This window comes from Argentina anserina, chromosome 2 (genome assembly GCF_933775445.1).
Source record: "Argentina anserina chromosome 2, drPotAnse1.1, whole genome shotgun sequence".
In the NCBI taxonomy this organism is placed as follows: Eukaryota; Viridiplantae; Streptophyta; class Magnoliopsida; order Rosales; family Rosaceae; genus Argentina; species Argentina anserina.
Window position 1 is genome coordinate 11,271,090 of NC_065873.1, and position 18,938 is coordinate 11,290,027.

The following is an 18,938-nucleotide window of genomic DNA, read 5'->3' on the forward strand; positions in this document are numbered from 1 at the left end:
ATATGACATAAACGCATTAAGAATGTCACACTTTGTGCTCTTATCAGACCTTCCATACTAAGGTCATAATCTAAGAAGCACGGAAACGCAGGAGAAGGTGCGTTTCCCGTTTCCGAAGCGGAACCACTACGGAACCGTGACGGAAATGCCCGGAAACGCGTTTCCAAAAAAATGTATTTTGGAAACACGGTGGAAACGCGAGTTTCCGAAATTCTGAAAAGGTCTTTTGGAAACGCAAGTTTCCAATAAAATAAGGGTTTTTAATTTTTTTTAAATGAAGGGCTAGACCTATCTTCGTCGAGTCAAATGACTTATTTCAACATATTTTTTACCTCCCGCTGAGTCGCCGACCCTCCCTCCCTCTTGTTGATACCTAGATCTCTCATTATATTTGTGTTATTTCGAATATAGAACACTAAGTTATTTAAGATTTTGAGTTACTTAAACTAAACATTTGTTATTATGTTTATTTTTTTTGTATAATTTATATATATAATTTTTATTTCGATGTTTCTAAAACGTACCCGCTTCCAACAAAATTTAAAAAAAATGCTTCCACGTTTTCAAACATTTCGCTTCCGCATACCCATACCCGATTCCGTGCAGCCTAGGTCATAATCTAAGCTTTTTAGTGCATTGATCACATTGATAGCATCTGATTCCACTTAAAACCTATATATTGATCACATGGGTTTGCATAACTTCTTTTTAAATGATAATTTTGTATATGATTTTGTTTTATAATTTTTTCTTAAATGATAATTTTTTTTATGTAATGTTCGATACGAAAGATAATTCTGGAAAAATATGTTGGTGATAATTTTTTTTTATGTAATTCTCGTTTTGTCTATTTAAGAGAACAAGATTACAAAAGGGAAAATTCATTAGTTCTTAATTTGATGAATTTACTGGCTTTATAATAGTAGAGAATTGTTAATGTGATCAATCCAGGAGGGGCCAAATGGACACATAGATAGATCAAAGTTGATTACTGTAAATCAAATCTCAAAATCCTTCTGAGTTTAACAAAACAAACAGCATTGTGAAGTAAGCAATACACAGTTATACCCCAAATTCACTGTTTACACAGAACTAGCGGACTTGCAGGCGACAATGTAAATCTCTATTTTTGCCATCTCCTGTCTTTGTTATAAAGTTCATTCGGTTGACCTAAATAACATGTAAACTAAATTACGTAACCTAAATCACAACTAGAACTTTCATGTATGATGATTTTTGTTTCCTGTTCCTTCTTAAAACTACTGTCAGCAGCAATACAAGTTCCTGTTTACATTGAAATATTTTTCTCATATGGCATCATTGAGAGAGATTGCATCGCCTTTGCTCTGACCCTCTCTCCAAACTTTGTATCTTAATTCCTTGCCACTCGAGCCGTTCCATAGCTTTAGCAATGACAATTTATAGGGCCCCCTAATTTGACCAAGTGGACTCATACAATACCATAAATCAGAACCTGGGGTTTCAAGTGCAGGTGCTGTAACTGAAACACTTTCATCTTGATCGTCATCGCTCAACTCGATTACCTTGCCTTCAGATGTGTTTTCACAGTTCATCTTTTGCGGTCCAGTTACTTTAGGTTCCAGTAGTTCTGCTGCCTGACTAGATGACATGGAAGGAGACTGAGAGCCATTATCAGTTGTAGAAACCTTCTTTCTCTTAGCTATATCCTTTGCATCATCTAGGTCTCTCTCAAGGTCACCATTTGAACCTGAAGGAAAGTCAAGAAAGTACATATACACATCAAGCTACACAGGAAGAATTACAAAAGGCAGAACAACACCAGGAATTTTCGCAGAAACATCATTGAAATCGGAAGAACCAGGGGACACATAATGATGCTAATCAGGAGTTGACGATGCCTCAATGCTTGGCAGCTTGTATTTGATTTTGTGCAATCTACTTCAGAAAAAGCATACATTTGTTTGCTAGGGGAAAAGGCTAGTTCATATTTTCATGGCATAAACCCTATATAGTTGGCTCCAATTGATTAGTAGGGATAATAACAGAAAATAGGATCATGATACTGGATCTACTTCTACTTCATTTCCATCCCAGAACACTTGTAATGTACGATCAGAGAAGAGCAAATGTCAATACCTCCTCTGGGATACTAGGCAGCAGATGACAACATTTGTGCTTGTTACATATAGTCTAATAGAAAATAACTCGAGACCTTTTGCTGTCCACTTGTCACCAACAGCGTTGGAAGTATCTCTAGACTAGCAACTTACTTAAAAATGCAACAAACATGATCAACGTTTGTTATCAATTCATTCCATTTAAGCATACCATTTCATCCCAAATTTGTTATTTACAAACTTAAAGTACTAAATATTATGGACCGCTCATATCACATTTAGAAAAGCTGTCAAGGACATGATTGAACTGAACAATAAACCATACCATCTATACTAGATTTCTGTTCAAAGGTTGATGGAGCCTGCTTTCTCTTATGTTTAGCTGCAGCAATCTCCAGGTCTCTCTCCTGGTCTAACTGTGAACCTGCAGAGTGTTCAACAAAATCAATGTCAAAGAACAAAACAGTTTGCATTCTCATCGTAAGAAAAACCAGTGAATCTTCAAAAAGGAATGCTAGAACAAGAAGATCAATTACAAGAAGTTAGAATTTCACAATACAACCAAAATCAAGGTTCATCACCAGGTTAATTCGAAAGAAGAGTAGTGTTTCATAACCATTACAATTGTCAAGACCTACAGTTCCACAGTTTGTGAATGAAAACCTCATCAGTCAGAATAAAGTTGTCAAAGTTCTCATGATTTAGAAACAAAGCTTCAAAATGCAAGCAGGTCCAAGTTCTCATCAGTAAATGGAAACGATTATGAACAAACTGTTGAAAACTATACAGTACCATTAACATAGATTTGGAACAAACCTGAAGGATCTGTTATGTCATTTGCATGCCATGAGATTCCATTGGCTAGACCAGTGCCAGGAGTTTGGGGAGATTCTCTGGGGGCTGAGTGGGAAGAGCCATCATATCCTTGTTTATCCTGGTTCTGGGTGTACTCTGGCGTAGGATCACATTTTTCCATGGCTGCAATTACTTCTGGCACCTCATTTAAAAGTCGTGATTGTTCTGCTGGTGTTTCAAGTAACAGCTTCTTGGTGATGTATGCTTCAAGCGTATACAGAAAATATAGGTCAAGGTTCACATTGTTCATAATCTTTTATTAATGAACTTTAACCAAAAACTGTATATCAGAGACAAACAAGGGAGCAACAGAAAAAAGACATTTCCGCTATATTAATAAGATCCGAGAAACCATGCGAGCATGCAGTACAGTAGCAATAATACAGCAAATCACATCATGAGAAAACCTGAATGCAATACAAACATATAAGTACCTTGAACTAATGCAAATATCAAAACCATAAGGTAACACAGAACAGAACCTTTTCCACATAGGTCCATTTCTCCTTCACATCATTGAACACCCTACTATTTCCCCATGCCCAAAACCGACCAACAACATACATCTCTCAGTAATTACACCTTCTCTGAAGAACTTAAAAATCGCTTATATCAAAATGCATTGCACAGAGCTGGGTCATCCCAACTCAAACTAGCCTCCCAAAAAGCTTCGACAGTCAAGATACAGGGCAGCAAAATTAGTATGAAAGGTCAGGTCCAACTGTTCAAGGTTAAAAGTTCTATGTAACTGGGGTTTGAGAGTCCTGAATACATCACCTATCTACGGTATTTGTAGAGTTTCCTGTCTCCAAAAGATTCTGTTGAGCTTTGAGCCCAGGTCCAGGAATCAGGCTTTATGGTTTTCCTGGCTACCGAGAGAACTAACAGGGCATGTCCCACCAATGGGTTGGTAAAAATAGTCAGGTCCATCCTTTCCTTCCATGTGGGCCAGGGAAGAACACCCCTTCCCTCCTCTCAAGGTTAAATACCTTGCTACTTTAGGTTCTGTCTCCTAGATATTGTACAGTACAGCAGGAAGTCCCACCTTCAGCCCCAACTCCCTGAATAGGAAGGATATCACTAAAAGAATGACAAAAGTTTCCTACGGAAGTATTCAGCCACACATTGTCTCTTATATGAGCCCCTCCCCACCCTAGCCCCTAAAAGATAACAGTAAAATAAGAGTGATATAAGGACATATTTGATGTTTCAGGTTGCAAACAAATGATGATAAGATTTTTATAGACAACATGAGCTACAGTAGATGTACAGGATTCACAACTATGTATGACAAAAATGTCAATAAATAAATTTTTCCAATATGTGTACTCCGTCTTCACATTTGTTGCTATATCAATTAATTTAATAAAAGGATATTCTCTCCTCCATCCTTTTTCATTCGCATGGTCAATGCGCTTCTGCAACAGAATCAGCTCTCTTGCAAGCCACTGAAAATTTTCAATCAGATAATGCAACAAGATGACAACATAAAAAATAAGAACACTGATAGTAGGAATTTCTGAGACAAATTATATACTGGAGAATAAATATCCAAATATATACTGGAGTATAATAACTTCTATAACAAACTCTGAGATTTAAGAAAAGCTGTTATAATAGATTCCATTAGCGATATAAACTTACTTGAAATAGTAGCACATATGTAATTCTAACCATGCATACAAGCACCTACCAAGTAGAGAGTCTAGTTCATTCCAATGTCACAGTGTACAGACTATAAACAGAAGCAATTACATAATGCAACAGATACATCTTCAATAATTTCAGAGGCCTGTGCATTATATAATAATTCAGTTCATAGTTTCATAGTAAAAATGATAAACAGCATTGAAATGTGGTGATGTCAGTTAAAAGGATATGACTCACATTAGTATAGTTGGGACATGAATTCTCAAAGACTATTAACTGAATTGTGAATACTATAGCTGAAACAGTTTTCAGGAACGTAAAGGAACTGTTTTTTTTTTTTGGTAATTCTACAATTTTTGGACTGATAATTTGATTTTGACAGTCTTTCTTCAAGCAGATATCCTGAAAAGCTTCCTGATGACGGTTGTCTACTTTATACTCTTTCAGTTCTCATCAGGTGAGTGTTTCATGTTTTTAATCTTAAGGAAACGAACAATCACTTTAGAGTTTTGATATAGAGTTTCAACTTATCAGTGAATAGATCCAAATGATAATTACTATCTGCAAACAATGTGAGATCCAATGTCTCAAGGATGCCTGCTGTTCATTTACTAAATAAAAAGGAATAAAAATTGAACTTTATTTCGAGGTTGAAGCCAGAAAACGTACATGCTCTGTTATCCTCTCATGTAGACTTCTAGCCTTCTGTTCAAGCTCCACCTATAAAACCAGAAAACCCTGATTAATTGGTTGCAATACAAGTTATACAGTGAATTACTGGCTAAAAAACTCCAGGTAGCAAAATGTAAACTCCAGAAAAGCTGTCAATCTACTATCTTAATCATAAAATTGCAGTGATATAATTATTAATGGAAACCAAATGCTTGCAAAATAAAAATTAAAAATTAGTAAGAGCATATTCGGGTCGCTGTGGTTGGCAACTGTTCATTTGTAGGCAATCCAACTTTACCGTATGCTAGCCACAACACCTTTCATATAAAATCTAACTAGATTCTAACGTATTCTTGTCTTAAGGCTCAACTACTTTCCATACAATCTAATAACTAGATTTGTTGTATTGTTTCCCTTGGTTACATATGTAAATCACATAATGACTGGATGATTCGTATGATTTATAAATGGAATTAGAGAGTGAAGGTTTTTTAACTTGTACAAGAGAATTAAATGACTGGATGATTCTTATTTTAGAATATCGATGGAATTGTGTTCATAAGACTCAGAAACCAAGCACCTGACCGGACAGAGGATGATAAAAAAATCCTTTTAAATTATGCTTGAATTTACGTTAATAGTCTACGACATCATTATAACTCAGCTATCAATAACACCAAATAACTTAACTTACAATAGTTAGCTTTTTAAGGAGGCCATCTTCCATCCTCTGATGTAAATCTTCACATTCTTCCTGCATGTAATACTCAAATAAGATCTCTTTTCTAAATCAAAACTGCAAACTATAAACTTACAGCAACTTCTAATTGATTCATAACATTGGGGACCATAATCTCGCTTTGAATTGAAGAAAAATCCTTAAATTGCAGTAGTGAGTAGTGAGTAGCAGTAGTATATTACTGCTACTTTTTAAAGTCGCAACTGACGAAACGTAAGTTTTGTAAATTCAGCATAGAAACTTTACCCATATTCTATATTGCTCTTGTAGTGAATCGGTCAACAAGTTAGTCAGAGAAACAGAACAAGCACAGCAAACCAAGAGAAACAACCACAAAGAAAAGAACACAAGAACACAGATTTAAGGTGGTTCAGCAAATAGCTTTGCCTACATCCACCGGACAGAAACACACTTCCACTATATTAATAATGGGTACACAAGAAAGACTAAGAAAACAAGGACTCTTCTCTTCCTATCTTTCTCCTCTCTGCCCTCTCTCACCCTCTAACCGAGAATGGAACACACTATGCTCTTTGTCTCTGCGATGCCTAAACCTAGCCATAAGGACAAACATGTTTCCTCACCAAATAGGAATCTTATTCCTAATAGTGGTAGGCTGTAAAGCCTCCTCCTTCTACAGGTAAACCATCATCAATAAGGATTCCATATCCTTACCGGAACACCATACTCTAAGAAACCATCTTAGGAAAAAAACACATGGGCTGGAAACCCAACAGCTCTCACTAGCAATAAAGCTTTACCTTAATTCTCTTGTCAATTCAGTAGTATTTACATGCATTTAAAACACTAAAACTTTAAATGGCATTCTATATCCCTAATTGGAAGAGGAAAACCAGCCAGTCCCAAAGATATCACCTTACAGAAGTCATCATCTGATAGCTTGGAAACCGGAAAATCTTTAAAGGTACCAGAAAGCTGCAAAAGTGTTTCTGTACCCTCTCCGCCGTTCCTCAGAATTTCTTTTATACCTGGCGGGATAAGAATATCACAAAACAGAACAGAACATTAATAAATATAATGATGATACAATAAGGAAATGTGGCAAGATAACAGATTGCAAATTCAATAACCACGGCCTCTTCTTTGGTTGAGCATATAAAAAAATTTCATATAGCATGTGTCACCTAATCCTTGGGTCCTTGCATGAGAACAATCAAGATCCAAGCTACTCAGCCACTTAGATGCAAACCAAGAACTAAATGCATTCTGAGAGCAAGCATATACACAATGATTTTTTCTTTGGCACAACGAGTCTCCCTTTAGTTTTTGTTGACAATTCAAGCCATCTCTATTAGAAAAATGAGCTTCATAGCCTTCATAAAGGAAGCCCAACTTATATGCTTGGTAATCTAAAAGGCCACAGTATCCAGTCAGATTTGAGTTAGACGTGATTTAGCTTTTGAACATTTATACCTGGACATTTGAGATCCTTTGTTTTTCACAAAAAATTAAAGTAATAGGAATGGTAATCTCTGCATAACAAGACCAACGCTACTCCACCAAGCTAACACAAAGACAAAATCCCTACTAAAATATCATGGGTTTATTACCCTAGTGCATTTTTGAAGACATCTGCAACAAGCAGAGATAAAAGTAATTCTAAAAGCATACACCAATACAATTTTACCCTTACTTTGCAATAATTACCTTTAATTTGCAAGAGCTGGTGAGTGTTTTTCTGTGAATAATCATTTGGGTCACATTTGACTCTCACAAAACTTCCTGTTACTTTCTCACCAAAACTCTCCGGTTGCTTTAACAGTTCCTCCACTAAGCTCCTCTTCAGGTAGACAAGCTTGATGTTCTCAGGAATTATGGAAGCAAAACAACTTTTCTGCACATCTGGTACTTTAGGGCTCAACTTGATCTGCCTTTTACACGTACCCATAAAACTCTCATCTATGTCTTCAGAACTACTTCCACTCTCATCCTCCTCCGACGACTCTTCCAGATTGTCAGCAAAATGAGGTGTCAGAAGGTTATATATACTATTTTTGAACAAAGATTTTCGTCCTAAAAGAGACTGCAATGTTGCATCACAAATAATTTTCTTCTTCTTTTCTGGGTCAAACAGCTTCTTTTCTTTACAGTAGTCTGTGACCATAGAGGTGACTTCATACTGTGATAACTCCTTCGATATATCTTTACCCATAGAAGAAAGAAAATCTAGAAGCGACTTTGATCCCCATCCTATAAATTCTCTTTTTTTCGCTTCTACTTTTTTTTTCACTGAACACTGTTTTCCCTTGGATCTCTTCTTTTTGGCAACTGGCATGTATTCTTCTCCACTTTCCCCTCCATCATAATCAGATACCTGAGGATCACTTTCTTCATCGGGTTCTGAAAGTGTATCTTCTTTCTTATGAATATCATTCGAGTCAAAGTCACCTGTGTAGTTTTTTCCTTTCTTTAATAACTTGTTTGCAGTGTAGACGTCTTCTGCAGACAAGCGCTCTTTCATTTTATTTATTTGCCAATAATCCTTAAATAAGTACTCAAATGTATTTATATCTTTGAAGTCAACTCTTCCCTGAAAGGAGGAAAACATACTGTGAGGTCAAAAGAACACCACTATTGAAATTATATCAACAAAATAACTGACAGGCTGCACTTCACCAAATCAAAGAAACCAAAAAATAAACAAAAAGAAAGACAGTAATGAGGAAAAAAGGAGAAAATTTTAAAGAATAGTAAACCATAACCAAAATTTGTCAATCCATGTCTCAAATCTTGGTTCCCTTCCCTTTTCAGGAGATTTTGTTTAATAGAATCCACAACTACTAGGGAAATTTATCAATGAACACTAACGATATTACAATAAGCCCAAGGAGAACATGCACCGGCACCACAATTCCCAAAGAGATATTTAATAACAAAACAGGCAAAAATCACCCTGAAAAGTAACAAAATCTATTGCTAGCAAGCTAACAAATTTTGGTTTTCCATACCCTAATTACCAAACAGGTCTAAATCGGGAATGGAGCCGTTGCCTGAGGCCTCGCTTGTTTCATGGAATTGAGGGCTTGGGAAAGGAAGCTTTTTTCTTCAAATGTTTGGTATACAAAAGGAATTGGACTACTTTCCTACATGAAGGGAAAATGTGAGGGAAGATACTTTTAATTCATTAACCTAGAACCAACTTCCCTACTCAATTCCTTGCATTTATTACTCACTATCTATTATTTTATTGCATTAGTTACAGATTTTTTGACAATATTCCTGCTAACTTCATTTGTGTTACCAAACACCGGAAAGGAAAGTTCACTTCCCACTTAAGTTCCATTCCCATGGGAATTCCAAAGGAACTACTTTCCTTTCCGGATACCAAATGAAGCCTCATTGCCAATTAATTTTGGGTTAGATTATCTAACTTTTAGATGGTGTCAGAACACGCTATCCACATGTCTGGCCTACATACAACATAAATTGTGTGCATGATTAGCTCAACTTATGCCGATTACAGTGCTTTACAAAACATTTTTTACTTTTCTTTTGAATAAGCCATGGCCCTAACATGGTAAACCTAGTGGAAGCTAACATGTAACTGAACCTTCTCCATAGAGGTACCAATACATGAGCAATATCTTTCTTTCACTATCCATAAACAGCCCGACAAAGTAAGAATCCCTTCCAGCTGTGTCTATCAGCAAATAACATAGGAATGGAATCGTCCATCTATGATACGTCATTGGAATTGTATATAGACAGAAAAATGTCAGCCCAAGACAAGGATGGCCAAGCTTTCCTGATAAAATCTCTCAAGCGTATGCCTGTCTGAAGGTTTCAGCATTCTTCGAGCATTGGTGTGAGCAAATGATACAGAATACTAAAAATGTAAGCAACATCCAATGGATGCCATTCAAACATTACACAGGCATTCATTTGACAAGACAGTGTAAATGACGTCTGCGAAGAACTACAATGCCTAGGCTATATGAAGTATTGGAAATGAGGATCTGGAGGCAGAAGAAATAGAAAAATCATGTGGCAAAGCTGAGTTGTATCTAATAATCAAACAAGTCAAAGACTTTATAATAGGAAAGAAAATATTCTTAGTACCCAACTTGTTGTTGCCCCTAAGCATCAAGGGTACATTAACCGTAAGGTTTTGACTACTTCCATGTGTTTGTCTATAGTGAATCTGATGGATTTACGTCAAAATATTAAATAGAGACAGTGTTTAATGGTCACACAGTATCCATCAGATTGATAGTAAAAGTGGCATTTAATTTCCTTCAAAAAAGCGTGGCAGAAAATAACAAAATTAAAAACCTTTTCCTGTACTTTTACACATGGGGGTATGTATTTCTTAATCTGTTTCAGTATTTGTGAATGCTTGATATGTAGAATGAAACTCAGAGTCACCTTTCTTCAAAAATAAATGAGAAATAAGCATACCCCATCAGAATCAGCATCCAAGTCTTCTTCTATGAGTACTGCAAGCTTCAAACAATGATTGCAAAATCCTTTCTCCACCTTAACAACTGCAAACTCAGAGTCACAGAGGCAGCGCCCACATACGGCTTGGGGGCAGCAAAAGCATTGAAACTTTGCAGCTTTATGGCACATGAAGCAAGAATGCCAGTCTGGAATGCAACATTCATTTTAGTATGCAACAAAGGGGTTCATTTCATAACAGATTACACGCACCAAAATTTTACAACACATCAAGGGGACACATAACACATGAACACCGACCACCAAAACCAAAAACATGAAGTTAGAAAAAGTAAAAGCAACTTACTGCAATTCCAGCGCTGTGAAGAGTCGACAAAAGATTCATCCTTTCCCGCACACTCAGGATGATAAGCTTTAAGACAGCCCCTGCAAGATGTAAAAGCAAACCCCTTCAACCAAAAGACCAATGAAACCAGACTTTCATATGTTCCAGTTAAAATCAAAAGGAAGTATGAAACTTTGAAAGAGAGAAAAAGAGAGCGACTGACTTGTAGTCGCAGACCATGAGGAGGCCGCCATCTTTGCAAAGGAAGCAAACCCCTTCGCAAAACTCTTCTTTCTTTGATTTACTCTTCCTGGGCATCGCGCCGATTTTCGCAGCGTTGAGAGTGAGTGAGTGAGTGAGTGAGTGAGATTATACCCCTCTTATTTTATTTTTCTTTTATTTTTTGGGGTAAAAATAGAGAGTCCGTCCAATTTCAAAGCTGCCCGAGAAATAGACCGAAAGACTGAAACGCATGAAAGTGGCAGTGTCAGAATTTTAGGTGAGAGTCATATCCGATACTTTTTGTTTTCAACCGCATTGCTGGGTCGCATAAGGCTCCAGGTCTGGGGTCAGGTTCGGATCTGGGTCCGGGACCCGGGAGATTCTTGCACTGGGACTCCAAACCAACATATGTGGTTTTGGCCACTGATTTGGTTTCAGACTTTCAGCAACCTAATCAGTTATGGTATTTTTTTCGTTAAGGGTCGTTTGCCAACACGGCCATATTTGGCATCAATCGACTAGTCGGCTTCAATTTTTTAGGTGTAAGATTACCCTCAGTTTTACCGAACATTGACTTTTGTCATTTTCTACATATTTTGTATAGTGTCACGGACCTATCTATTTGGTTGTCACACCTAGTCCATGTATCCTAACAAGCATCAAATAATAAAAAGTATTATTCTAATGACTACTTTGTTTTGACATAACGGTTACATAATGGAAAGACCAATAAATATGCAACACGAATGCAATCATCTACTGTTTTTAGCTATTACAATTTAGTTTTACAGACAAATATGAAGAGATTTTCAATTGATTTTCAATTATATCATTTTTGTTGTTATGCCATAGAGTTGTTTTCCATACTACTATACTATTGCCACACTACTGCCTTAATGTGATATGTGAAATTTCCAACAAGTTTAAGCCTTCTCTTTTAGCCGAATTTCAATGGAAGTTTGTCTTTATGATGTTGCTAGGCTTTGAATTGGATTTTTGCCTATAATTGTGTAATTAGTTCCAAGTTCCAATCATTATGCTTGTTATCAAGCATATGATTGAGGGAGAGTATTAGGATTATAGGAGTAATATTGTGCAGGGCTGTTACGTCATTTTGGTGTATCAATCTAGCATATATACCCAAGTAACCTACAATTTCAATTCAATGAGAATGATCACAATGTAGCCTCCAAAATATTCTTGCTCTCTTTATTTTCTTGCACATCTCAATTCAGTAAACCCCAAGTCTTATCAAAGAAGCACCACCTTTGTAACTAGTTTCATGTTGTATGCATTGGTTTCAATTTTCTCTAGCATCCTTCAGTCAATTTTTGCTTCCTTTTCGGATAACCTAGTTTACATTTAGCTTTAAGAGAGACCCAAAGCTTCTCATTCTTATGATGCACCACAATCGACATGTTTTCCTCAACATAATCAACTTTAGACTGCATGTACCTCTTCCATGGACAACACAACTCAATAGTAGCAAGGCACTTGAGATGGTTTACCAACGGGGGCATTAGAGCCACCGAGCTAAAAGTTTTATGCCGCACAACTTCCAGAGACAATTGGGAGTCCTGAAACAAATTGGACCTGTAATCCTTCAAGTTCACATTGCTCCTCTTTGTCTCCACATCCATTCTCAGCACCGAGTCTCACACTGTCACACCTCGATTTTTTTTTTTGAGGTGCAACTCATATTCCACTTACAAAATGAATTTCCATCATGGAACATGAAAGAAATTGGCATAAAGTGTTACATAAGAATGTAATACGCATCAAATAGGGAGAAGCATCATCTTTATCCATTGATAAGGAGGCCTTATATATAGGTATTACATTGAGTATCTTGTTGAATAAGGGATTATATATCATTCTTTATCCTGACTAACTTATACTAATTAGGACAAGATACACCGAAAGATTATGGAGAGTAATTCTCCTATAACACTCCCCCTTGTATCGTGATCCTAATGTGTCATGGTGCATAACCGTTGCCTCGGTAAAAACCTTGTCAAGCAAAACAAAAACCTCTTGGGTAAAAAAAACTTGGTCGAAGAGAAAAAGAGCATAACGCACCAACTACAATTGATGATAGCATGTGGAATAGACTCCTCCTGAAATCTGCAAAACAACTCCCTCTAATCGATAACTCAATCTTGGAGTATAGATAGATAACGTATACAAACGCTCTTCACATTCTTCAAAAGTAGCATTGGGTCAATGATTTGAATATCAAATCTCGCCTAGCATTCTCAAATCAAACATGTACACTTATCCGTACATGGATTAAAAGAAACATAATTGCATAATAACTCAAAACAAGAGTTTGTAATGAAAAATAGATTCACGCGTGGTATGACCTTCACTTACTTAAACAGTCATAACGTCTTCGATACAATAGGTATGGATGAACCGTAAAAGTTCTAGAAAGTAGACAACCATGGATTTCTAGTGATATATGGTTCACAACCTAGTTCGCTTACGCATTTCACTTACGAATCTGGGCAGATTCTGACATCGCTTCATTAAAGTGTCTTTTTGTGTTGGGATATAGGATTTGATGTCATAACGTGTTGTGATCAAGCATTGACATATGTGTGGGCCCACTCAGCCATCATCTTGGCCTTATGAGTTTAAACTGAATAAGGTGTCGAGTCATATATATTACAACAAGTACATGCATACACATATTGTACTTAAAATGTGGAGAGTTTCATCTCTTAAGACTTATCATCGCTCATACGGCAGAAACATGTCTTTTATGACTTCGACTTATTTATAAAATACTTATAGATATTAGTTAACGTTCTTGTTGCCTTTAGCCAACCGATGAACAACATCATCAATAACAGATATCACTTTCGAGACCTAATATTCTCAAGATCATATTATTCCTAAGATACAGCTGCATGCAATATTGCATATCCCCAAACATTTATGGGTAAATTACTTACGCATAACGAGGGCCCTAGCTATAAGCTTTAACTGCTTAATTATCACACATGCTCATCCATTCATGCATAATGAACATGGGGTTACGGGGATGTCCAATCCCAGCTATGCAATAAAAAGTCTTCGAAGTGAATTCTCCTGCATTGTCAAGGTGGTGAGCCCTGAGTTTTGAGCAAGGTGCTTCGGAAAGCAGCATTTGGTTCTTAGTTCATCAAGAGTCTATCACACTTCATTTTAATATCCCTACCTTAATCAAGTTATTGCACTCCATGGTTTGGAGGCACTTGAATTAGGTGAAAACCATTCCATTTTAGAATCTTTATCTGCATCTCTTAACTTAGTCCTAACATAGATGATATGTGACTACAAGCTGCAAATTCAGTTGTTTTGGAAACTAGCTAACTGACAAGGTATTATGAGAACAAAAACCGTCTCATATTTGATTCCAAGGCGTTCTGCTAGAGAGTTTGCACCATAAGGTGAGTTTAAACTCTTCTCTTTCTCACTACGCCTAACAAAGGTATAACCGATAGGATTTACATTTGGGGTGTTGACATTACCTGACCAATGACCTATCTCTTTATTAAAACTGGATCCTATGGCTTTCCAGGAGATTGTGGCGGCGACATGAGTCGATCATCACCATCAATTCCTGCCGGATAGCACTTTCCATGTAGGCCAATATACAATGTTGGAATTTTACTGCAACAAAGTATGTATAGTTCGACATCAAACTCATTCAACATTGTCATTCATCGAGATCTCTCATTTGGATTAGTATTGATATTGAGGCGTCCCCAAATGATAACCATCATCTAAGAAAACAGACGAGTGAGTATCATTGATCATAGATCAAGTTGTGTCATAACTCGCATTCAACAAGTATTATTGAACCAAGTGGTCTCTCTACACTTTCGTAAGAGCCCCGGCCTAGTGACACCATATACCACATTTGTGGAGTCACCACGTCACCAACAAAGAGTGACTACATGTCCATTTGTTGGACATCAATCCTTACATGCATAGTTGCAGCATGTATCTTTAATCTCGTCACTTCCATTTATAGGACTATTAGGAACATGATGAGGCACAGTAGGACAAACCATGACGAAACCAAGTCGTTGAACTTTGAACAAACTTGTTCTTCTCTCCCCTTAACGACGGGGAGACTGGCTTATCAAATGTGAGTAAATGAGATCGCTTGTTAAAGTCTTTATATAAGCGGCATAGGTCAAAGTTCATGTCTTATTCAAAGAAAAAATTCAACATCAAATAACCTATCATTATGCACTTGTGGAGGCGCAATTTGGCACATAAAATATGTGGACGATAAACCTTTAACATAATCCGTTAACAAACATGCATATTGTTAGACTTGAAACACTAACATGCGAATCGTTACAACCATAACGTCAATAATGATGGTATAGATGGATACCGTAAAACAACACATGCTACAAGTTGTAGCTTATGGTTCAAATTGTTGGTTTGTTGGAAGCCTTGGCACATCAACGACCAAGACCAAACCTCTGTTTTCCACTAACTTTAATGGTTCACTAACTTTCTGAACCCTGAATGCTATGAAATTTTAGGAAAAAGTAAACACAGGTGATAGGAATCCAGTACCACCGGCTTCACAGCCGGAATCGGTCGGAACGATACTAAACCGGCCGGAATTTTTTCCGGCAGTTAGTGACCACTTGTGTTGAGCAGTTCAACATGTTCCAAGTTTCTAAATCGGCTCGAATTTTATAAGTTGGTAGCCTTGGATGTTAGGAATCTGTGGCCTCAAGTAGCACCTCAATATCCTACCGAAAAGTAGGTGAACGAGTCCTCACAATGACAAGTCTACAATCTGTAGATCCTGAAACTTTAGGCTTTTTCAACTTTTGTCATTGTTTTGGTGCTCCATAACATCTAAGTGTTATGGTTTGAGTTTAACCATGATATATGTATCACCACAATATATTGTATCCTCAAAGTGAATCATGATAAGCCGATCTAGGCTTCCATCTTATGTCTCATTTTCTTTAGCGTAGGAGGGTGTATGTCACTCCTAAATTTTGCTAAAGAATAGGCTTAGAGATTGAGCATAGTCAATGAAGGATCATAGAGGAGGCTTATGTACTTTTTAATGCATAAATTACATCTCCATTACTTTGGAGGAATATTATTGATCCATAAAACATCTTTACTCAAAAGAATAGCCTAAACAAGTCTTCAATTCATTTCTGAATCATAGTATCATGAACGAATACAATTCAAACTATTTCGACTTATGAGATGTGCTACATCATTAGAAGCGATACATAAGAACTCGTTCACAATGAGTTTGTAAGTAATAAATAATGTGGGCACAAGGATTGTCTTCAAGTAGCTTATCATCTCACCAATTTTTATATATGGTATCGTTGTGAATTCATAAATGTAGACAACTACTATGACAAAAACCATTTCATAGGTTCAATTGCTCTCTTGATGCATAAAAGCAAGTGACTTGAATCATAATGACATAAGGCATTTAAACTTGAGCACCTAAACCGCTCTTGATTCTATGTGTGATGATCTCGACATCATAGTCACAATAAATTAAAATAAATCCATTAATAGCTTTCATTTAGCTATGCACTTAACATATTCATAAATAAAAATATAGAGACAAGTAGTCTTAAATCAAGACGTATAAATATCACAATATAAAGCTTGATGTTTGTCCCTTTTTCTTCAAACTTGTAGCTCACACAACGGCTACGAAGGGTAACAGCGGCACTCCCAGCCACTCCTAAAACTCGGTACCAGGGGAATCATATCCCTGTATACCACCCGAGAAGCGAAAGAATCAGGTTGAAAAGGAGAAGGGAGGTTGAAAGTCCCCGATGAAAGACAAAATTCAGAAGAATTGAAATTGCATGAAAGCAACAATGTAAATTTAAAAACATACTTGGTTGGTTGCCAAATAAACAGCATATTAGTTGCTCTTACTTAATTCTCCGGTCATGCTTGAATCCACAAATGCGTCACGAAGTGACTCTCACCATTCGATTTTGATCATTATGTGATAAATTTCACCAAAATGAAAACATATGGTTAGTAAAAATTCATCACATTAATTTAAATTCCTCTGCCCGATCTGAGATCTTACGGAGGCGATTGCGGTGGTTTCCAGCCGGCTTTGGACGAGCTGAATGTATGGTTGAGTCTCTCTCCTTGTGATCTACGTTTTTCATGTTAGAAGTTTATTGATTTGAGGAGTTTTGGTTGGAGATGGTGGTGGGGCGCGTGCCGCAGTCAGTGGCAGCGCGTGGGACGAGGTGACGGCGGTAGGGGCTAGGTTATCATGCTAGGACGGCGTAGGAAGGGAAATTGCAGGTTTTGGGGGCTGCGTGTGAGGTCACACAGGCTGGTTTGGGCGGTGTGTGAGCCCCACGCGCGAAAAACTGTGGGTGGCGTCTGAGCGCCACGCGCGGCTGGCGGAGGGTGGCGCGTGAGCCCCACGCGCCGTCGATGGCGGCGGTGCGTGAACAATAAATTGTAAAACAATAATTTCTGAATAGTAAATTGTAAAACAGTACTTTCTGAACGGTAAATGGTAAACGGTAATTTATGAACAGTGATTTGTTGAACAATATTTTTGGAATAGTGATCAGTTGTACTAAATCGACACTTGAGGTTTACGTATCATTTCTAAATGTTTTATCATGCTATTAGGTGACCGACGAAATGAGTTAGGGAATCGCTCTCGGTGTCTTGGAAATTGCAGTCAGGCAATAAGGTGAGTAAATCTCACGATGACGAGTCTACCCTTGGCAGCGACTCACATTTATGTTTTCTTAAAAGATCGAAGTATGACATGTATATAATATAGTTGGTTTTGTATATGTATAAAGTGGTAAATACGATACATATATATGGGTTGCTATATTATATATTGTTACGTTCTTATTTCCAAATGAGTTTGTACTGTGGCAACTATATTTATATTATTGAGCAAGAGTCGCTTTGTTGTAGTACAATAAATATGTGTTGATTGTTATATTGTACGCGGTTTTAACATTGAGTCTTGTTAAAACGTTTTCTGGTCTTCGGATGTTATTGGCAGTAGTCGGAACCGAGCCTTGGCCGGGTATCTGTTACGATTAAGTTAGAGCTCTAGTCTGCCTGCCGGTATACTGCATGAGTGATCGGTTCGATTACTCGAGATCAATATTAACCCTGTAAGCATCGTTAGTAGTATAAAGCAAGAGGGTATCGTTCACAAACCGGGGATCCAACCAGGGTAAAGAATCACAAACATTTAACAATGAATTCATAAGAGTTTAAAAGATTTGAGATATATTTCGGATCAAACATAAAATAAACCTAAACTAATATATACATGTGATCAACCAACCAACACATAAGAAATTACCAAACAAATAACATAAGAACAAAGGTAACAAAATCTACTCTCAATCTTGTTCATGCCGTAAGTATCATAGTTCATCTTAAATTCGATCATACATCAAGTTCCTACTTGGTTCCTAATACATAGATATTATCGAGCTCAACTACTTGTCTTGCTACGAAATCTAACATACCAATTCATCATGCAATTACGTATCACAAAGAGAAATCAACATGTTTAAAGCACATATCCAATGTCGAACTTAAGATCATAATCGGTGGAGGAACAAAGGGGACAAACAATTAATCAACTACTTGTATCAAAATCGTTTTTAACTTTGAATGATTAACATATGCGACATCAACTACTTGTCTTAATCACACATGCAATATAAGAACACACCGAAAATGAATTAAGAACATAAATAAACAGAAACTCATGGCATAAAACCTAAAATCATTGAATAAAAATCGAAAACCTTAATTCATCATGTCATTCGAAAATTACAAATATCTCATAGACAAGAATAAAAATAACTTTAACAAAACCTAAACATAAATCATCCAAGAACAAGAACATAAAAACCCGAAAACTAAACATGAAGATCAAAGAGTTACA

The 18,938-nt window shown here is 36.9% G+C and overlaps 1 protein-coding gene across 1 annotated transcript; it reads right to left on the bottom strand.

The window, feature by feature from the left end:
* Positions 1-972: 972 nt before the first annotated feature.
* On the bottom strand, positions 973-11,116 carry LOC126782254 (uncharacterized protein At5g08430-like). The gene is made up of 11 exons (XM_050507469.1): positions 10,983-11,116; positions 10,781-10,860; positions 10,435-10,622; positions 7,684-8,566; positions 6,892-7,004; positions 5,971-6,030; positions 5,274-5,324; positions 4,332-4,402; positions 2,916-3,166; positions 2,425-2,523; positions 973-1,729 (listed from the first exon to the last, which is right to left on the bottom strand). Exons 1-11 carry the CDS (start codon positions 11,075-11,077, stop codon positions 1,308-1,310), a joined length of 2,313 nt encoding a protein of 770 aa, XP_050363426.1. The 5' UTR covers positions 11,078-11,116; the 3' UTR covers positions 973-1,307.
* Between the last annotated feature and the right edge of the window lie 7,822 nt (positions 11,117-18,938).